Source organism: Delphinapterus leucas, chromosome 19, assembly GCF_059928025.1.
Source record: "Delphinapterus leucas isolate spDelLeu-1000000601 "Yukka" chromosome 19, BTC_Dleu_Yukka2, whole genome shotgun sequence".
In the NCBI taxonomy this organism is placed as follows: Eukaryota; Metazoa; Chordata; class Mammalia; order Artiodactyla; family Monodontidae; genus Delphinapterus; species Delphinapterus leucas.
The window spans coordinates 52,328,270-52,349,344 of NC_143147.1; the positions used below are offsets into that span (position 1 = coordinate 52,328,270).

At 44.3% G+C, this 21,075-nt stretch overlaps 1 protein-coding gene across 1 annotated transcript; it reads right to left on the reverse strand.

Annotated features, from left to right (window-relative positions):
- Positions 1 to 102: 102 nt before the first annotated feature.
- LSM12 (LSM12 homolog) lies at positions 103 to 19,886 on the reverse strand. The gene is made up of 5 exons (XM_022565112.2): positions 19,677 to 19,886; positions 17,658 to 17,791; positions 4,111 to 4,220; positions 2,567 to 2,693; positions 103 to 1,782 (listed from the first exon to the last, which is right to left on the reverse strand). Exons 1-5 carry the CDS (start codon positions 19,798 to 19,800, stop codon positions 1,690 to 1,692), a joined length of 588 nt encoding a protein of 195 aa, XP_022420820.1. The 5' UTR covers positions 19,801 to 19,886; the 3' UTR covers positions 103 to 1,689.
- Positions 19,887 to 21,075: the final 1,189 nt, after the last annotated feature.

The window sequence follows — 21,075 nt, forward strand, 5'->3', positions numbered from 1 at the left end:
TAGGAAGCCAGAGAGTTTAAAGGGAAAGCTTAAACCAAACACACACATCCTCAGACCCCTCCCTCTGGGGCCTCTAAAGCACGCACAAACCCGAGACATGAGTGATGGTTAAAAAAATTTGGGTTTTATTGTTTTTGCTAAACAATACTAAAAAAAAAAAATTTCATTTTGAAGGCAGGGCTTGAATTATTTAATTTTGATCCATTTATTTAATTAAAAAAAAAAGGAAGGGGAAAGAGATCATGGCCAAAGCAATAGTAGTTAACCCCCACCCCACCCCCAAAGCTCTAGCCAGTCACATGAGCATCACCCACCTCCCACGCCACGGTGCCTGATATTCAGATGGTGGCACACTCTACCCACTGGACCGCCTTGCAAGCACAGAGGCGGTGGGTGCCAGTTTAACTCTCGGCAGGTTAGTCAAACCAGACAAACTGGTGGGCTAAAGTCCAGAAATTCTTCCCAGGTTTTCTGCCCATCGGCTGAGCACATACAAACTGTCATAAGCTTGTAAAACTTAAGGGGGGGTAGGGAAGGGCATAAGAGCAGGAGGTTGGCAGAAGAGAAATGATAGGTCACCCAAGCTTTCTCCTGGGCTAGTGGCTCTGGATACAGACTTAAAGAGAGGTCGGAATAGGCAGACTCCAGGTTTCTCATGAAAGAAAACCATCCTTCGAGAAGGAGCTGAGATGTGCCGTGCAAAATAAGTTCTTCCTGCAGAGGGCACGGAGAAAGGGCAGTGGACGCTCCCATCTAGGAGACAGGAGAGTGGTGAGGAAGTTCTTCTAGTACCGTGAAGTAAGACAAAGGCAGAGGGAGAATCCTGAGGTTTTTGCCAAATGGGAGACTGGTACACATACAGTTAAAGACTAAAAAGCTACCAGGAACCCTCAAAGCCAGATCCCATCTGCATACACTGGCTCTACAAAGTGCTGCAGAAGATTCTTGCTGTGAACTAAGTCAAGTTAGTTGCCTGGCTATGGGTGGTAGGGAGGACAATACACTTTTATTTTCAGAGGGATGAGGTGGGAAGAGTGGCCATGATCTAGTAAAAAGAGACCTGCAAGAAGCAGAAAATATTTAGAGAACATTTTAATATATATTTTCATATATATATTTAAAGTTAAGAAAAATAAAACTAATTCAAGCCATGCCCTGTGCAAAAAAAGAAAAACAAAACAAAAACAAAAAAAAAAGAAAAATTTAAAGTGAGACCTCTGTCTGCTGCTCTAGTCTCAACTTAAGTATCACAGTCAGCTTGTTACTTTTATTTTGGAAGAGAAGATGTAAAAGTTTCTTTCAATCACTCAGAAGGCAAGTGTAGCCACTTATAAAAACAGAATGGCAGAGACAGACTGGGAAAGGAAAGTCAGAGGTGAAAGGGCAGAGCAGGAAAGGAATTTTCAAAAATAAAATTAACAAGGTGACTGTTCCAGAAGGGGGCTGTGAAAAGGACATGGTGGACCGAAGTCTGTTAGTCAAGTAATGATTCAACTTTTAAATTATTCTCTTGTTCTTTTCTGTTGGGTGTTTTGTTTGTTCAAGTCTAAGATTTGGAAATGCTGACCCTTTGTTGACAAGAGCCAACAGGAAATATAGAATCCCTTCCCTCCCCCGGCCTGCCTCCGCTGAAGCCACCACCATCGCCTCCTTGGCTGGATGCTGGAAGAGTCCTCTGTATGTGTGGACTCAGGATGACAGGGCAGCCTCCTTCTGTGGTTGCTGGGCTTGTGAACGCTGCAGTATCTTTTGGCTTTCCACGTCTCTAAAATGTTTTTCAACCTGAAAGAGACCAGTCAGCCTAGATCAGAAAAAGAGATGGGCACACAAGGCCTCCCAAACAGTTCACTCTAGACGTCAACAGCCCGTCCTGGCTGTCTAGCTCATGGATTATTCAGCACCTTTGCCCTTGCTGTCTGCTGGCCTTCCCAACAAGATAGCTGGGGGGGTCCTCTTGTTTCAGCCACATTTTTTTGCAGCTTCAGCTAAGACTGTCTAAAAGAAGGGGAATCTATAAAGTAGAGTATGAAGGGAGATTATTATGACCCAAACTCCCTCTCCCCTCCTTACACAAGTGCAGAATGAAAAGCTGGTGGGGAATTACAGTCTTAAAACTTTTTACATCCACAATGTTGGTCTCTCAATGCTCAGTTTGTTTTTACAAATGCTGCAACTCAATCTAGAAAGTCAGATGACACATGAAGGGTCACAGACTCCAACAGCCACTGATGTACACCAACCAGCCCTTCTCGAGAAGAACCCTGCCTGGGTTCAGACGCAATATCATAGGATGGTCTGGATAATTCCAAAAAGCCACACTGCAGAGGACACGGGGTTGACCACTCGCTTTATTCTGCACCGCCCGGTGGTTCCACACCCCCCAAGTGTCCAAGCCATGGCTGCAGAGCACCATGGTGCAGGGAGGCAGGGTGATCAGGCAGGGCTGCTCGCAGGCTGGCTGTGTCAAAAGGGGTAGGGACTGTGGCGTAATGTCTTGCCCTGGGGCTGGGGGGGAGAAGGCTGAGGAATCATCCTTTCCCTAAGGTTTCACGGCTCCTTTACTTACTATTTTGCGTACATGGCTCAGTGCACTCCCCTCTTTGCCTTTACAGTTTTCCACTTGATATGGGGGTGTAATAACAACTTCTTCCATGACTACGATGTTTTTTTCTTGCCATTTACAGTCTTTAATGCTGGAAGGAGAAGAGAGCAGGTGAAAGTTACCTCTTGCGGGGCATCCCACACCTCCTGCCTGATGAATAAATAACTCCAGAAAGCTAACCCCAAGTTCCTAGCTCACCACTCAGCCAATAACTGGTTGCCATCAGCCCACAGGGAGAAGTAGCCAAGAAACATTTCCTGGGCACCACTGGCTAGGAAAAGCAATGAAACCAATGCACACTTATTCCAAGGATGGTCCAGAAGAGTTACTCTGAAGCATTAGGGACCTGAAAAACCACAGAAAACTTGGTGGCAGCCTCAGAAGTCCAAATTAATTTGACTTACAAATAAATAGCTAGGCTCAGGCCACTAGATTCAATTTAAATAGCAGCCTAGGGCAGGGGTTGGCACATTTTTTCTGTAAAGGGTCGGACAGCAAGTATTTCTGGCTTTGCAGGCCATACAATCTCTGTCACAACTACTCTGCTGCTGTACCTCAAAAGCAGTCACAGATGATACATAAACAAATGAGTAGATCTGGCCCACTGGCTGCAGTTTGCCAACCTTTGGCCTAGGGGGAAATGGTACCTTTAAAAAGACAGAAAAAACTCCCCATCTTATTGCAATCTGTACTCTGCTCCCCACCACCCGAAATGATAGCTGCTCCTCAAACTGGCCCTTCTCAATTATAAGACAGCTGGGTAACTTGCCAGACTGGGAAAATCCATCCCAGTTCACACTTGGGGGAACCTAGGGCAGCTGCCACTGCTAAGAGAGTTCCTTCACATACCTGTAAATGCTTAGATACTCACACCATGGCCTCAAACAGCTCTGATGCCAGCTACCATCTGTGCACCAGACTCAGGTGGTTAAATAGGGTAACAGAAGGCAGCAGGAGGAAGGGGGAGTGTCAAATGTTTCCATTTTTCAGCAGCTAGGGAAGCTAGTGGAGAGTCAAATGACTTCTGCTGTGACAAAATGTCTTTTATGAGGTGGTAATAAGGTGGCCTTCTGCTCTCCCTAACTCCCTATGTTCACCCCAATATATAATTGGGAAGAGGGAGACAGATATAACTTTCCCTTAATAAAACTGCGTCAGCTTTTACAGAAAGGTACAAGATCAAAATAATAAAAGAGAAAGAAATCACTAGTTCTAAATTATGGAATACTAGGTCCGGAAGGGACCCTTAGGGATACTCTAATCCAAAACTAAGTTCTACAGATGAAGAAACTGAAGCCCAGAGCAGACAACTTGTTGGAAATTACACCATTCTACCATATAGAAAGGCAAAAAGCACCGCACCCCTGGAAGCCGAGGTACTGCTAACACACTACCCAGCTTCCCTTGTGACATTCATAAACACAACTACCCCAAAATCATCCACCAGACAGCACAGCCAGGCAGCATCACCCCCGGGGCAAGGGACCCCTATGCTCCCCCCAACTCACGTCTTGTGTATGGTCTGGAAGAGCTGCTGGCCCTCTAGGGAGACACCAGCGCTGATTGCATAGGCCTGGCTCAGCTTCTCCTCCTTCTCTGTCCGTGCTTTGCTGGCAAGCTAGGGTGGGGGAAAGGAAAGAGACTCAGAAAAGCGTTCACCTTCATCCTTCCTTGAGGACCTAAGTTGAGGAAAAGGTGCTGGAAAAGACTGATTTGGGTAGATTCAGTTTTCTCAGAGATCAAAAGTGAAACAAACAAAAACACACACAATATACCTCAACAGTTTCTGCTATTCCTGGCAAACATGCGTTCCTTCCAGTACTTACTGAATGCCTACCGTGTGCCAGACATTCACTGTACTGAGCCAGAGATACAGCACAGAAGGGGGCAGGGGAGACCGACTATAAACAAAACAAACAAGACAACTTCAGACAGGGCTAAGTGCTAGGAAGAAAATAGAGCAGGACAAGGTTATAGAGTATGACTGGGGGGCGGGGGGGGCCCTACCTGATGGAAAGTGATGGTCAGACATAAAAGGTAATGCATACATTTCTACGAAAGGAAAGAATTAAGAATTTTTATCAGCTACTGTGCTAGAGCCTCAGGTTTAGAAATAAATGCCTACCACACCTTCAAAGACCAGGATTCGAAGTTCTAAAGACTCAAGCATTCTAGTACCATTATCTGTACTCACATGGGGAGCCAGGACTCCAGGAAACCTAACCGTGGATACCGTCCACCTTCAACTTGGGCTGTAGATACCATGCTCTTTAAAAAAAAGGAATGGTCTGCATTCTACCGCGTGTCTGTTCCTTAACTGCCCTCTAGTGGAACAACCATAAACTGATCAAGAATTGTAGTAAAGTCTAGTAGGTCTACTCAAATCTAGTAAATCGCTCCCAGCAGGGGTGGGTATCCTGTCTATCCCTACTGCCCCTCTAATACATTTCTGGCTGCTAGACTACAGAAGTACAAATTCGAGTGGAAGACAAAACAAGTACACTGATGGTTTACACGAGAGGCAGATAATGCATCTGAAAGTCAAACAAACGACTCGGAGATTTTCAGATCCACGAACAAGAACATGTACTTAGTATACTGACGCTGCAGCATGCTAAAGACATACGCACAAACACACACATGAGAACACCCAACCTGTCCCCAAATACCAGCTCCTTAAATGCAAAGAGAGATCACACCTCCAGCACATTCCCAAAGTACCTAGACGCTTGGAATTCTTAAACATTCATATTCTGCTTTAACAGTGACCTTTCAAACCATAAGCCAAACATAGTTCTACAGCGGGAAAAATAAGCAAAGTGTCTAATTGTTGGAAAATGAAGCACTTTCTTAAGTGTGGGTTTGACTATGAAGAAGAGAAAAGGAGGCCTTCAATCAGGTTAGGGTAACTGAGGAGTCTCAACTGCCTCTGAGTTTCAAAGACTGTCTGAGGGAGGAGGGGGTATGAGCACAGCTCATACATGCTGTCACTTCGGACTCCCTAGGTAAAAGGGGGAAGAAAGGCCAAAACTCTGCAGTGATTTAAAGCCAGAGCTCCCTTTTCACTTGGTCCCCAGGACATGGAAAGAGACAAATACAGCAGCAGTAAATAAATGATCTTTCAAGCCAGGTTCTGCCATTGTGGCCCCACCAGGCTCCAACTTTACAGAGAAGGAAATGCACAGGGCTGACTCCCCCAAGCACTGGCAACCCCAACTGCAGCAAGGAAGCCTCGTGGCTTGAAAGCACTCAGCTTCTATGGAACGAGAACTGCTAAGGGTGTGTTTTAAGCAGCAACAAGCAAAGCTTACTTGGTCACCAAGAAAACCCTAGTAACAAGGAGTTTCCTTGAGTCTCACTTTCCAAACAATCCTGAAGAAAATCTGAAGTCTCCAAGGAAAGAAAGGAAAACTGGAGGGAAGCAGCGCTCCCTTGGATTAACCAAGCTCCTGCAGAGCTCCTGAGAAGTGGCTAGTGGTCAGGCAGATGTCTACCCCATGAGCAGGCAGAAGGGTCTCACTTTGAGGTCTTTTTAAAAATATTTATCCCTGAAGATCAAAAACATCTCCCAATGTTGGGTCAGACAAAGCTGCTTCTATAAAGCTTATGTTGCCTAGATAGTAACAGCACCCATTCAGGAAGACAAGAGTTGGCTCAGAAAAAGCAGGCATCCATGCAGAATATTTAAGAATGGAACTGACAAATTAAGCTGGGGTTGGGGAGGGGCAGGAAGGCTGGAAGAAGAACCACTTTTGAATTTCTGCCAGAGGCAGAGTAAAATGGATATAAATCTCAGCCACAAGTGATTTGTTTAGACAGCCTGAGTCAAATCAACACAATGGTTATAGAACAATGATTTCAAAATACGCCCTAGCCACTCCCACCCCTGACCTCCGCCAAATACCTGTTGTACAATCTCTTCTAAAGGGTCTGAAAGCAAAGGAGAATGGACTAGATGACTCTCCATCTCAACCCATAGTGCAGACTGATCCCAAATGCTAAATGATACAAGGGAGAGCCTTGGAAAAGTCAGCAGAAGTCAGTGTAAGCTGACTATTTCAATTTGCCCCAATAGCCTCAACTACTCTACCTGTACCTGCAATTGTGCTTTGGGGATTTGGATTCACAGCAAACCCTGAAGCCTCCAGCTGCCAGTTTATGAACTGTATTTTCATGGCTATCTGAAAATGCTTAAACCTAATATTCAGCTACACAGATCTGCTTTCACTAAGAAGCTGTATAAATGGGGTAGATTTCTGCCACAGAGAACTGCATCAATTAGGCAGGAGGAAGATTACCTTCACAAAAAGAATCTAGAAATGTTTCTTCTCAAAATTGGGGTGAGAAGGGAAGGGAGGTTACCCTGCTCTTTTCACACATGTTCCTGAAAACCCATAACAAATGTGGATAAGCCTCCTTTTGTAAAGCAAGTGACTATCACTCTACCCTCAAGTTAGCTGTAGCTCTACATTTCCCCACATCATATTTTTGTAAACTAATGCATATCTATAAATGGTCCAGTTACTCCAAGTTCATAAGTTTATGGTTACTGTCAAATCGCCAGACAGAACCAATAAAAGCTGTCCCCAATAGAGAAGGTGTAGGGTGTGCCTTTTAGGCTTCGGAGGGTCATCAGGACTGCAGTTTTTAAATTCAGTAACTATCACCATACTACATTCATCTTCAATGCAAGCATGCTAACTGCTGGCCTCTCTTCCAATCAAAACTGAAGCACTAACTGGTTAGAATCATAAAGAATGTTAAAGGCACCAACTCTAAGAATACACTGGGTTCAGGCAAACTGAGAAGCACAAACCTACAAATACATGTTACTAATGTACATGTGACCTAATTGAAATAACTGCACAAGACAACCTGCATTTATCTACCCCTCCTTTTATTTTGCACAATTCCCTGTGAAAACATTCATTCCTTGTCTACTAACCAGTTCTTCCTCTCTTGGCCATTTTATATATAGCATCTTGATGTGGGCAAAACAAAGAAAAGTGCATGAACGTGACTCCAAAGCACATCAATATTAAAAGGCTTCTAGTCATGCCCGCTGCTGGGTAACCCTCGAGTGAGTGAATCAGTGAACAGCGGCAACACATCTCTCCTCCTGCACTCAGTGACATGGAGAAGAGGAAGCAGCCACAACAACATAATCCAAGCATCTTGTTATAACCTCATCTTGTCACTTGGTAACCAGCTGGGCCATCTTATTTCCACATACCCAGACCAGGAAAGCACAGGTGCTGTGAGGAATCCAGAGGGACTCCTACTGCAAGTATTTAACAGGCTGTGACAGCTGATCCAACAAGGGAAGCAAAGTCCAGAGAGGAACCTGCTGGATGTGACCTACTGACTCCACTGAGCCACTCTTGGTTTGTCTTCCCTCTGTATTCGGGCCTTCCAACCAGCTGCCCTCACTGAGGGGTTAGGAGGCACTGCAGCTGCTGCTCAGAACTGGCAGTGCTGCCTCCAAGGCCTGATGGAGGCTGAGGGACGGCAGACCAAAGCAGCCAAGAACCACTGTCATCTTAAGGGCCCACGCTTGCTCCTGCTGTTTCAATTCTGGGGTGCACTCCTGGAAAGCCCTCATTCTTGGCTAGCAACAAGAAGGCTCAAAAATATTTCTTCTGGGGCTTCCCTGGTGGCGCAGTGGTTAAGAATTCGCCTGCCAATGCAGGGGACACGGGTTCGAGCCCTGGTCCGGGAAGATCCCACATGCCGCGGAGCCACTAAGCCCGTGCGTCACAACTACTGAGCCTGTGCTCTAGAGCCCGTGAGCCACAACTACTGAACCCGCATGCCTAGAGCCCGTGCTCCGCAGCAAGAGAAGCCACTGCACTGAGAAGCCCAGGCACAGCAACGAGGAGCTGCCCCCGCTCGCTGCAACTAGAGAAAGCCCGCGCACAGCAGCGAACACCCAACGCAACCAAAAATAAATACATAATATAAATAAATTTTTAAAAAAGTAACCTGAGATAGATGAATAATATGAAAACCCCAAAATAACCCAAATATTCATCAATATGAGATTCATTAAATAAAGTTACTTAAAAATATATATATATATTTCTTCCAACTATCAATATCCCCAAGTCTTCCTGCTCCCTGGCTGAAAGCTCCTGTCTGAAAGTTTCTAATAAAATACTGCTCTTTACAACCTCAGATAGCTGGGAACTCAAATAGAGAACCCTGCTTGAAGTCATGTCCCAGAATACATAATAATGAACCAAAACACTGAATCAAACAGGGGAACAGTAGAGTCCAAGAGGCCTGGCAGTGAACACTAAAATCCTAAGAGCTAATTTGTTGAGTGAGAAATTACTCCACGCAATGCACGGAACAACACGCTTTACATGTATTAAATGTTTAACCTTCCCAACAATTCTGTGAAATAGGGACTAAAATTACTCCCACTTAACAGATGGACTTGCCCAAGTTTACCAAGTCACAAGTGGGAGAGTCTGGATTTGAACCCAGACAGTCTGACTCCAGAGCTTGCATTCTGAACTCTACACTATACTCAAATAGTTCCACCTAAGAGAAATGTTGAAAATACACTTATAAATTTGAATGTAAAAGAAAATGTTTTATAAAAGAGAAAACGTTTTCAGCCTCAGCTGCCATCTTCTTTTTATCAGTGAATTCTGACATTTCCATCAATGTCCTCTGTACAGAACACAATTGTCTGCCTTTTAATGAAGGGCCTCTGTTTTCTGAAAAGGGTCCCAGTCTCACCCTAAACCTCAAGGACATCCTTTATTTCTTTGGTTGAAGGTAATTCATAGGAATGCATTTAAGAAAACAGATCCTATGTGAGAAAGCATTTCAGGCCGATAATAATGGGTATTCCCTGAACCCATCATTTTCTGATGTGCCAAGACTAGAGAGGGTAAGTCAAGCAAGTCTTCTGCACTAGAAAGTTAAGGTACATTGAGAGTGTTGAGCTCTGATGAAAAACACCGTGCAGCAATTAAACTCCGATAAAGATGTTTAAAAAAAAAAAGGAAAAACACCCTTGCAAATCCAGGGGCCACAGTGCCACCTCAGTCTCCAGGCTCTGACCACCATATTGCTGTCGTACAATACAGGCCAGCCTCAAGTCAGTCAGTACACGCTATAAGCAAAATTTTATACTTCACCTGGCTTAGAATAAAAACTAGTTGCCAGCAAAGTCAATAGTTTTTCTTAGTTATTTGTAATTATGTCAACAAACACTATTCATAGCTACAAAAGACAGCTAAACCTCCTGGACACCAACAGAGTAACTTCCTAGTCCCAAGACCCTGACACCAGCCCTGCTGTGGAACCTCCACAGGACTCTGCCAGGAAAAAAAACTGGCACAGATATAAACTGAAATTTGACCTCAGCAACCTATCTGTGAGAGTACACGCTCAAATTAGCCATCTCACACATGGCCGTGAGGATTAAGGGAGATAACATGGGTGAAAGCACTAGGTGAGTTGTAAAGCACTGTACAAATATTAGCTGTTAACATTTTTATTATAATAACATCATTATTATTAGCACAGAGAAGGTGGCTTGTGGGTTATTTCAAAAAAATTCATATAATCCAACCTTCCTTTAGCCAATGAGCTCAGGGCTCTCTCTCTTCTGCTTTCTGTAAGAGCTGCTAGAGAGGCTATAAATCCTTAACAGAATAACTTCCAAAATATAACTGGAATAGTAAGTTGGAAAATGCACTTTATGTGCCAAAATGGGGGCTTTTGGCAATAAAGAGTTTTAGAATAAAGAGCTGATTTTATTCAGAGATAGTGAAAGAACCATGTGCTGTCGTTTCCTGGGCTCTGAAGAGGGCAGAAAAAGTAAAAATGAAAAGCCACCCCCTTGCCACCCCACCCCAAACAAAAGAGATTCCAGATCACACCCCCACCTACCACTCACTAGCTACATGAATCTGAGCAAGATGCATAACCGCTCTTGAGCCTTAGTCCATTCATGGGGGCCCGTCCTAAAGGGTTGTTATTGGGGTTCAGTAAGATACACATCTAACACCAATACTGGCACTTAACTAGTCCCTTCCTTCATTTCTAAGAACTGCCACCAGTTTAGCTCACTGACAGAACAGCAAAAGTTTTTAAAATTGCAAAGATGGACAAACTGAAGTCAATCCAAATCAGCTTGATTCCATTTAACTTCCCTCCCTTTACCTAATGAATTGTGATTTATTCTTCAGGACCCTACTCCACTGTTACATCTGAGAAGGCTTTCCTAAAATGTTCACTACTCTAAGCCAAGGACTGGCAAACTACAGCTTGTGGGCCAAATTCAGACAACCACCTGTTTTAGTTAAGTTTTATTGGAACGACCATGACCATTTGTTTACATATCACCCACGGCTGCTTTTGCGGCAAAGGCAAAGTTGATAGTTGTGACAGAGAATGTATAGCCCACAAAGCCTAAAATATTTACTATTGGGCCCTTTACAGAAAAGGTTTGCTGCCCCCCCTGCAAAAAGTTAAATGCTGCTGTCTCTCACCACTCCCAAACATGAGATTTTTGAGGGCAAAAGCAATATCTTAATCATCCTGACATTCCCAGCACCAGGAAGGGAGGGGGAGAGAGAGGGAAGTCAGATCAAAGGAAAAGAAACCTTGACTATTAGAGATTCACAGAACAGTTCCCAATGGTTAAGTGGCTAACACACAGTCATACAACAATTCATTAGCAGCCCAGCTGTGAAAAGAACCCAGTTCTTCAAACTCCCCACATTCTACCACACTATACTGTTAGCTTTTGGCATGGTATATAGATCCTTTAACTTTCTAGTTCATGTACAATTTGCTTCTCTCTCCAGGGTAGTTTCTGGTATTTATCTAAGCTAGCCTTAAATTCCAATGCTAGAACTTGACTGCACCACTTGTTTTTTTCCTTCCCCCCAAGCCTGATCTCTGCCAGGAAAATTAAACCAGTTAGAATACCCCTTTCTTAACACTGTAAGAGATACTACCACTGAGCTATCAGTAAAGTGCTTATTTTGAATCGTCTCTGTGTCAAAGAGATAGAATGCAGAGGTGGCTGCAACAACACACCTATGGCACATCTCTGCCAGTCACTTGGGCCGAGCAATCTGTCTTTTCACGTAGACGATTCTCCCCACACCCCTGTGATGTCAGGAAAGCCCCCCTTCAGAACCAAACTCTTGACCTGAGGAGGGCTCCACCAAGTCAGCTGGCTGCCATGCACTATAGCCTGAAGTGAGTCATGAGCTCTAGCCTGGAACGCCGTACCCTCTATTATGGTTATCAGGTTGACCCCAATGTTTTAATGCCACCAAATGTGACCTCTTTCAAAGGTTAGTGATTTTTAAAATGGCAGTCAATCACCTACCTCTCTGACTTCAGCTCACACCACTCACTACTTACTGTGTCCCTGTTACTCAGCAATGATGGGTTCTTCCTCTTCACCCCACAATTGCTTGCATCTTCATGACACTTCTGTGAGGAAGCAGCTGTCTGCTCAGAGTCAGGTGCAAAACTTACTGGTGGACTCTAACCTGGGACTGTGGCCTTGACAACATATTTTAATCAAGTGAGCCAGTAGGTTACACGTAGCTTCAAGAAGCCAGAAAAATTTTATCTGACAAAAAAGTCTTGCCTTCCCTAGACAAGTTATTTTCCTTCCACTTTCACAATATGGACACATTCTACCTTTTACTAATATATACATACCTAAACATAGGGTGGCCAAGTCGTCTGATTCTACTTGGTGATAACTCCATACCTCAACACATTAGGGTCAAGATATGGTCAAGGTCTCAGCTAACAGGATACGTCCATGAACACAGGCCACAATGCGGTAGCTACCAACGACCCCAGGAATTTTCTCACACTTGAGGATTATCCCTCACATCAACAAAAAGCCGTAAGGTTATGCTAAATCTTAGCTTTCAAGCTGGTTAGAAATCAAAACAAAAACCAAGTCAGTTCTTCCCTGTGTGACATCATACCTAAAGGTAAGCAATGACGTCAGTTCCTTTCAAAAGTGAACTTTGTGACTCTTCCATTTTCTCAGCCTTCCCAGGCCCTTCCACTCCCAGACCAATCTCCCAAGTATCATTTTTATCCAAAGGCAGCAAACTCATTCTTCACTACCAGGTGCTGATGAAAAGCTCTTTGAATCTCTTCTTCCTGGTTCTTCTTCCATTTAATCACTCAGTGCTGGTTAGTAAGGTACAAATGGGTAATAAATACTCAAAACAGGCTGATCAATCAGTCAGTGGTAAGGGAGGTAGATGCCTTATCTGGGGAGTTCTCTTTTCCATGCTTTGTCCCTTTTCCTGCCTCCTGCACAACATACGAGCATCTCCTCCAGAAAGTCTTCTCCAAATCAGCAAAGTGAAAAGAAGACTTACATATCATTCGATGCACTGGAGGCATTTATCCAAACAAATGAACACCTAACACTTGCCTTGGCTGTCTCCGTGAGTTTTTTCCTAAGAGTCTCAGGAGTTGAAAGCACAACCTCTTAGGTTCTGTGACTGCTCACACTAACCTCCAGTACTCAGGCAAGTGTTCACTTAATTATGCCCCTTGATAACACTGCCCTGGAAACTCACGTTAATTCTGGTCACAACAAGAGGTATCCAATATAATTTTGATTTTCCCCAGTCTTGGGTTGGCAAGTTCTGATATCTGAGTGAATGTCAGATCCAGTATCAGGAAACACTGACATAGGAACAGTGCCAATGTTCTCGGCTGCTTCCCTTTGTCATACTGTCCCTCTCCCCCCATCCTGCTCCTACACCATAATTCAAGGAACATCAACTGGCTGCACATAGCTAATGCGGGAGAATAGGACTAACATCTGCCAGCTCTGGTCAACTTGACCGAATCCTCCAAACAACTCTATGAGATAGGCACTAACATGATCCCATCTCCACAGTGAGAAAGCTGATGCCTAGCAAGGTTAAGAGGCAGAGGAGTGACTCTAACGACTTATCCACTTGGTTCCAATGTTCTTTCTACTAGACCATTCTGCTCCTGACCACATAACACAGACGTTTCTCTTTACTCAGAAATATTACTTAGGATTATAGATATCTGCATACTCATTTCATGTCACCAACCTACTCTATAAGTTCCTTGGGTAAGCACACAGAAGCAGAAAAAACGCGGGACTTTGCCATCAAAACATCAGACCTGAGTTCAAATCCCAGCTCGATCACTTACTAGTTGAATGACCTTAAGCTAGTGACTCATCCTCTCTGAGACTCAGTTTACTCTTCTGTAAGATGGTGATGGTACGCACACCATAAGAACTATTGTTAGGATTAAACGAGATGTCTACCGATTACTAGTTCAGAGGGTGGCATGTAAAAATATTAGTTCCCACACTACTTGCCATATAACCTAGAACGAGTCACTTAAACTGATAAGCCTATCTTCCCATCTCTTAAACTAAAAGGAAAAGAATACACTCTAAAGATCACAAAGCATGGTTTTGAGAATGAACCAAGATGTGTCAAAGGTCTTTGTAAACTGTAAAGCCCTAGAAAAATGTAAGGTGTGGTCCCCAACAGAGCTTACCACAATGCCTTGCACAAAATAATTTTCAGTAAATGTTTGATAAATGCTACATAAAAGAGAACTCTGTTAATACTGACATGTCCCAAATCATCTGAGAGCACTGCTAACTCATGGGCAATCTCTATCCCCAGAGAACAAAATGTGGAGTCAACTCAAAGGAACTCGTTAAGAAACACTTTACTTCACCCTACCAGGCAGACCCTGGGCTCTCATCCTCATGCAAGATTTAAACCTTCCTCGTGACAGAAAACTAATAAGCCACATGGTGAATAACCTGAACCTCACTTATGATTGGCTTTGGTGTGCTTTTGTACTTTTACAGTCAGGAAATTCGAAACAATTTTACAGGGTACAATGTTACTGTGGAGAAGATAAAATGACATTCAAAACTTCCACCTTCTGCGACCCCACTGTCGTCTTCCAAGCTTCCTCTTACATCTCACTGCTGTGGACAGACATAGGACATCTTAGCCTGCAGTAAAAGTGCCAACCAAAAACTAAACAAGCTCATCTCCAAGAATTGCTAGTTCATACCATCTCTAGTTGGGCTGGAATTAAATATTTCCTTTAAAAGGCCTCTATTCCATTTCCTGCTGGGTCGGAGTAAATATCCGGTTTATATCAACAGGTTTAATTAAACAGAGCACTTACTATGTCAGCAAGATGAGCCATCATGTGATGTTATCTTCCACTGCAAGTGGAGTACACAGGTAGCGCTCCCTAGACTGCAAGTATCAACAGTTTTCTTCCAGGGATTTCAAGGCACTTTAGTTCCCTTCTAAAATGCTTAAACAATCCTCCATCCTAAAAAAAAAAAACTCAAGCTCATGCTCTTAAATGAGATGAACTTTTCATGTCATTCAAGCAACATGTAGTTGCCCAGATTAGCTGTTTTCAGTAACTTACAGTAAGAGCCCTCAGGAAGAATCACAAAGCATCCTCAAAGGTTGGTTTCAAGGGAAAACCAATATAGCTTATTCATAAACAACTCTACGAATGAAGAATGAATAAATGAAACCCAAAGATAGCCCTCCAACCTAATTTTAGTCTTCAGTTTCTGACTCCTTTTTCAAGACTTGGCTAGCAGGCCACAAAGCAAGAAAAGTAAAGATTTCTGGTATTCCACAACCTATTACTTCTGGCTGCTTTCTTGAAAGAGTGGGTAAACAACTAGTTTACAATAACGCTAGTAGACAACTGACCAGCAGAAAGCAAAACCCTAAAGGCAAAGATAATCCGCAAACTAATAACCAAGAACCATTTATACTTGAAGTCAAATGTAAGAAAAGAATTGCTTCTCAACAGCTCCCACTTAACAGTCCCACCCACACCACTCCAGCCCCTCTCAGATAAATGGTGGCACTTGGTGGTCATAAGAGCAGAATCCTGTATCTTTTAAATTTGAGAAAATCATCCCTCTTTCAGATAACCTTTCCTTGACTACTCACTAAAGGTTGTTGACAAACTTCTCATACCCTACAAACACTAAAGGATAACTTAGAGCCCTTTTCACCCTCAACATAGCAGGCATAAATTATTTTATTTGAAACTTTTAAAATCCCTTCTGGGGACTTCCCTGATGGCACAGTGGTTAAGAATCCGCCTGCCAATGCAGGGGACACGGGTTCGAGCCCTGGTCCGGGAAGATCCCACATGCCACGGAGCCACTAAGCCCTAGCACCATAACTACTGAGCCTGCACTCTAGAGCCCGCGCGCCACTACTGAGCCTGCGCTCTAGAGCCCACGAGCCACAACTACTGAGCCTGCGCTCTAGAGCCTGCACTCTAGAGCCCGCGAGCCACAACTACTGAAGCCGTGCGCCTAGAGCCCGTGCTCCGCAACAAGAGAAGGCACCGCAACAAGAAGCCTGCGCACCGCAATGAAGAGTAGCCCCCGTTCACAACTAGAGAAAGCCCGCACGCAGCAACAAAGACCCAACGCAGCCAAAAATAAGATAAATAAATAATCTCTTCTGCTAACAGAAGATCATCCAAAGACGACCTATACTTTAATAGGAGGACTGAGCCAGTGTTCCAAAAATCTGTAAGTCTAAGAATGGGACATTCTGTACGCAACAGCCTTTAATATGAAACCCAAGACCCTTCTGAATCTGTCCTCAGACATCAGTAAAACAAAAAAGTGTGGCACTTCCCTGGAATCTAGTAAGAAGGGAGCTCCAGATCTGAGGTAACTGCATTCTGCCAGCCTCAGTCACTCTCCTTTGTTTCAGCTGCCTGAGTGTCTCCCTGCTTTGCTGAATTGTAGCAAACACACTACATTCCCAAGAGAGGCAAGAGAATATACATTATTACAATACTCATATACAGGGAAAAAAACTTCCACCACACTAACTCAAGAGACTTAAGGCAACAGTTATGAAAATTGAAGGCCTAACTTACTCATTCAACAAGTACTTACGAAGCACCTACTCTGTGCAAGGCTCTGTATATTTAGTGATGAACAAAACAGGTATAGCTCCGATCCCCACAAAACAAATTTTGGTTAGATAGAAAAGTAAACAAATGATATACAATTATAATTACAAAAAAGCTATGAAGAGGGTAACCTTAAGTCGCAATTTGCCCAGGACACACCAATCTATACTTGGTGTAAAACAAAAGCACCACCCACCCCTTTACTCTCGAAAATGTCCCAGGTTGGACTGTAAATGATATGTCACCTTATCTCTGAAGGCTAAGGTACTGTAAGAGAGAATGGGGGCAAATCACTTTAGCCTGAATGATCAGAGAAGACTTCTTGAAAGAGGTGCCATTAAACTGAGTCCTGATGGATACGACTCCAGTCATTCTGAAAGGGTGTTCCAAGTACAGGGGACAGCAAAGGCTACAACAGGGCTTGGGGTATTACTATTATTGATCAACATGAACTTTGGCTAACAGAACTAAAGAATCAGGAAAGTTATTTGAGGGTTCCCAGAGACCAATTTGTACATCCAAGATTAAAATATCCTAAAACTCTAATTTTGTTAGACCTCGAAATTCAAACATAAAGACAAAAACAAAGCTCTAAGGCAGTGGTTCTCAAATTTTTGTAGGTCATTAATCCCTCTGAGAATCTAAAAACATATTCCAAATCTTCACCCAGGAAACATATATTCTCATGTGCACACATACACAATTTCAGGAGGTTCAGAAGCAACGTCCCTACCCAACCCTCCCAACACTGGAAGTTCACACATGGACTGCAGGTTGGGGGGGGGCGGGGAAGCCCTCTTTCACAAAGAACAAAAGCCAGCTCTCAACTCTATTTCTCTATTTGGGCATTAAGACATTTCTTAAAATCTTCTGAAGATACCCAGGAATAAAGAGAAAAGTTAAACTGATATATTTTTTTTAAAAATATATCAAAACAAGCAATTGTAAATCACTGAAAAAAATGAAAAACAAACAATGGACAATGTATGTACCACCAAGAGTCAATGAGACTCAAATTTCCCATCATTTTGGAGAACCAGAACTGCCCTCAAGTCCTTACCTTACTAACATTGAGTGAAGCTAGGGGAGGAGGGGTTTCTGTTCGGTCATTAATTATTTCCACTTCTGAAACATACTGTAAGTTTATGAGCAAGATGTCTGCGTGGTTGGGCTTTCCACTGGAAGAGGGACATTCTGGTGAAAAAATAAAGTTAAGGAAAATAGGGGCAAGCAGAGAACTGACACATCCCAAAGGGGCATGGAAAACACAATTCACCCAAGGCTTGTGTAAAAGGTGTGCCACAAGCAAGAGAGGGAGCCTCACAAGAATCACACCTCTCCTCAGGAAATCTCTGCCTGTCACTTTCCTGCCGCACAACCCCATAACCAAAAGATCTCAAGCTTTTCAAAGCCAGACACAATCCAAAATTGGAAGCCTCAACAGTGTTTCTGTCACCTTCTCTTTACCGGTTTTATGAAGAGGCTTAATACAGTTTTAATGCCGTTATGTATACTGTTTGTCTTGAACCTAATGAACCACACTGAAGAGCAAGTACTTTCTGTTCTTGGTATAATACTCCCTATATCCAAACAGTGCTCTTTTCTCTTTTTCAGATTTGAGATTTCCCATTTTGCACAACACTACAAACTAGTGTTGCACTAGTTTGTGTTGCACAAAACTACAACACTGGAAAGGAAGCTCACTCAAGGTGACCCAGCTAGCTAACCCATTCATTCATTAATTCATTCATTCACTCACTCACTCATTCACTCATTCTCCAACCATTTCTCAAAAGCATACTGTATGTCAAATAAAGGTAGAGTAATTCTTCATTCCGAAACCCTTCCAACTAAACCACTAATGTAAAAGGTCTTACTTGGTCCAGGTATGAAGTCTTGTGTTCAAAAAACAAAAACAAAAATTTAAAAAAACCTGCAACTCCTCTTGCTGTAATTAGTTTCAAAGGACATCTTCCTAAACTACAAATCCACAACCAGTAGTTAAATGAATTAAAATACTTGCCAAAGGCAGCAGCAGACTCAGTAAGAAACTTCCTTTTGAAAGGTGCCATAAGAGATTACTTAAAAGAAAAAAATTCCAAATAAACCCACCTGTGGCTCAAATAAAAGGGGAAGGGGTGGCACATTTATTACAACCAGGTAGTATTCCATTTCCACGACTGAGTTTCCTGGAGTAATTCAGAAATCACTTCCACCCCAAAGAAAGAGACCACCTTTTCCATTCTGTTAAACACTGACACATTCAAAAGGGAAGGCTATTGCTATGGAGAAGTCAGGACTCCATGTGCTGAGCTGACAAGAGAAGACAGTTTACTCTTTCACCTGTAACCCACACGTCCATACATAAGCCCCTGAAAAACGTGGTCCTCTCTCTAGACCAGGTTTCCAATACAAACATCCCCAAAACAGCAACTTACAAATCACTGAGAAGCCGAAAATTCAGCACTCCCTGCCCCCAGCGGCACCACGCATACACAAGCACCAGCAAAACAAGCCCCTATCCCCAGTTCTGCTACAAACTCTGTCCTGCAGTTACTCTCCCCCCAAACAGGCGAGGCCCATTTGGTCACCACCCCACCGCCCTTTCTTGGACCAAATCCCATCAGTGGACAACCCCTCCTGAACTCCATACCCTTGTACCACTCACTAGCAGTTCCTTACTCTACACACCCCTTCCCCACATGATTTTACCCGTCCCCCTCCCATCCGGGCTCCAATCACCAGCCCCCTCCCACGACCACCCCTCTCCGGATTACTGTGTCCCCTCTCCTAGCGTTCCCCCCGAAAAGCAATCAGCGTGTCAAGCCCCCCTCCACCCACCCACCCTCGATCGGGGCCCAGCTCCCACAAGGGGTGGGAGACAAGGGTCCCCAAGGCGGACCGAGGGACCCACGAGAGGGGGAGGGGAGCTCAGGGCCGTGCGCATGCGCTCCGGGCGCCGCGGTAGCCGGTCGCCCCTAGGCCCGGAGAGGGCCCCAGCCACCGCCGTCGTCCCCCGCCCCCCCACGGCCGCACATACACGCCGGCCCGGCCTCGGGCTCCGCGCAGGGAAGGATACTTAAAGCCAGCATCTTGGACTGGTAGTCGAAGGCTACCACCTCGCCCTGCAGCCGCTGCTCCTGGCACGTCCGGCACGACACCTGGCTCCCAACGCTGAAGTACTCGCCCGGAGGAGCCGCCATCTTGGGAGAGCAGCCGCGGCCGGCGGCGGCGGCGGCAGCAGCGGGCGAAAGCCGGGCCCCCAGTGAGCGCCGCGCCGCGACGCACGGGGCGTGCTGACGTCACACGCTAGGGCGTGGCCTGGACTGGGTGGGGCGGGAGCCTAGGTGGATGAGGAGAAAAGAGGAAATAAAGAGGAATGTGAATAATTACGTTTGTGCGGCTGCGCCCGGTTTGTAACAGGCTTGCAAGGTCCATTTTAGAAGTTAAAGATAAATGACCTACGTGGAATGAAAAGGGGAGGGAGGAGGGAACTGCAGTCTCCCTTAGGTGCACACCTTGACACAAGAGTCTGATGAATGAACTCTATATTTTACAAATGAGGAATCCGAGGCCCAGAAGACTTAACTAAACTTGCTCAAAACGGTTACACCTAACTACAAAGTGGTAGTGGAAAGAACATTGGCTGTAGAGTTAGCTAAAACGGAATCGGAATTCCACTGAGTTATGTGACCTTGAGCAAATTACTAAGCCTGATTCTTTTCTTTATTCCTTCTGTATGACCACTGTTGAGCATCCAGCAACCCTTCGATGTAGGAATCAATATCCTCATTTTACAGAGGAAGTAACTAAGTCTTAGACTAAACTTTGTCCAGGGTCGCACAACTAGCAAGGATCCGGTCTACCTGTTTCCAAAGACGGTGCTATTTACTGCTATGCTATATTAGATAATACCCCACAGAGTAGTTAGGAGGAGCGGGAGATAATGAGATAATGTGTACAAATGCATGGCACGTAGTAGATCCTCAATAAATGGTAGTTCCTCCGTGATCACCCATCACTGTTGGAACTCAAGATGCTTCCCCATCTCCCATCTTGCCCTCTCCTCTAGAAAACCGGGCAAAGAGCCAGAATGAGGAGCAATGGTATTGACAAAGGGAGCCTTGGGGCAGGAGTTTTGGGCCCCCCATTAATGACTGTGTAATATACGAAACAGTTTTCTTAACATGTAAGTACGATGCAGATGCATTTTCAAGCCCTACCATCACCAGTTGCCATCCCTAACCCACCTACCCTTCCACTAAAGAAATTCTAGAGCCTCATGTATGAGTAACAACAGGCAAAGAGAGGGAGGCAAAGGGCCAGTCCTGGCACTACTTAACCTGAACATGTTTCAAAAGTGTTTCCTTGCCTTGCAAGAGACATCAACTTCCTAAAGTTGGGCCCATATTAGTACAATCATTGTAATAGAAATAAACATACTGCTCCCTCATACTTGGGTTTTTCCAGAGAACTTT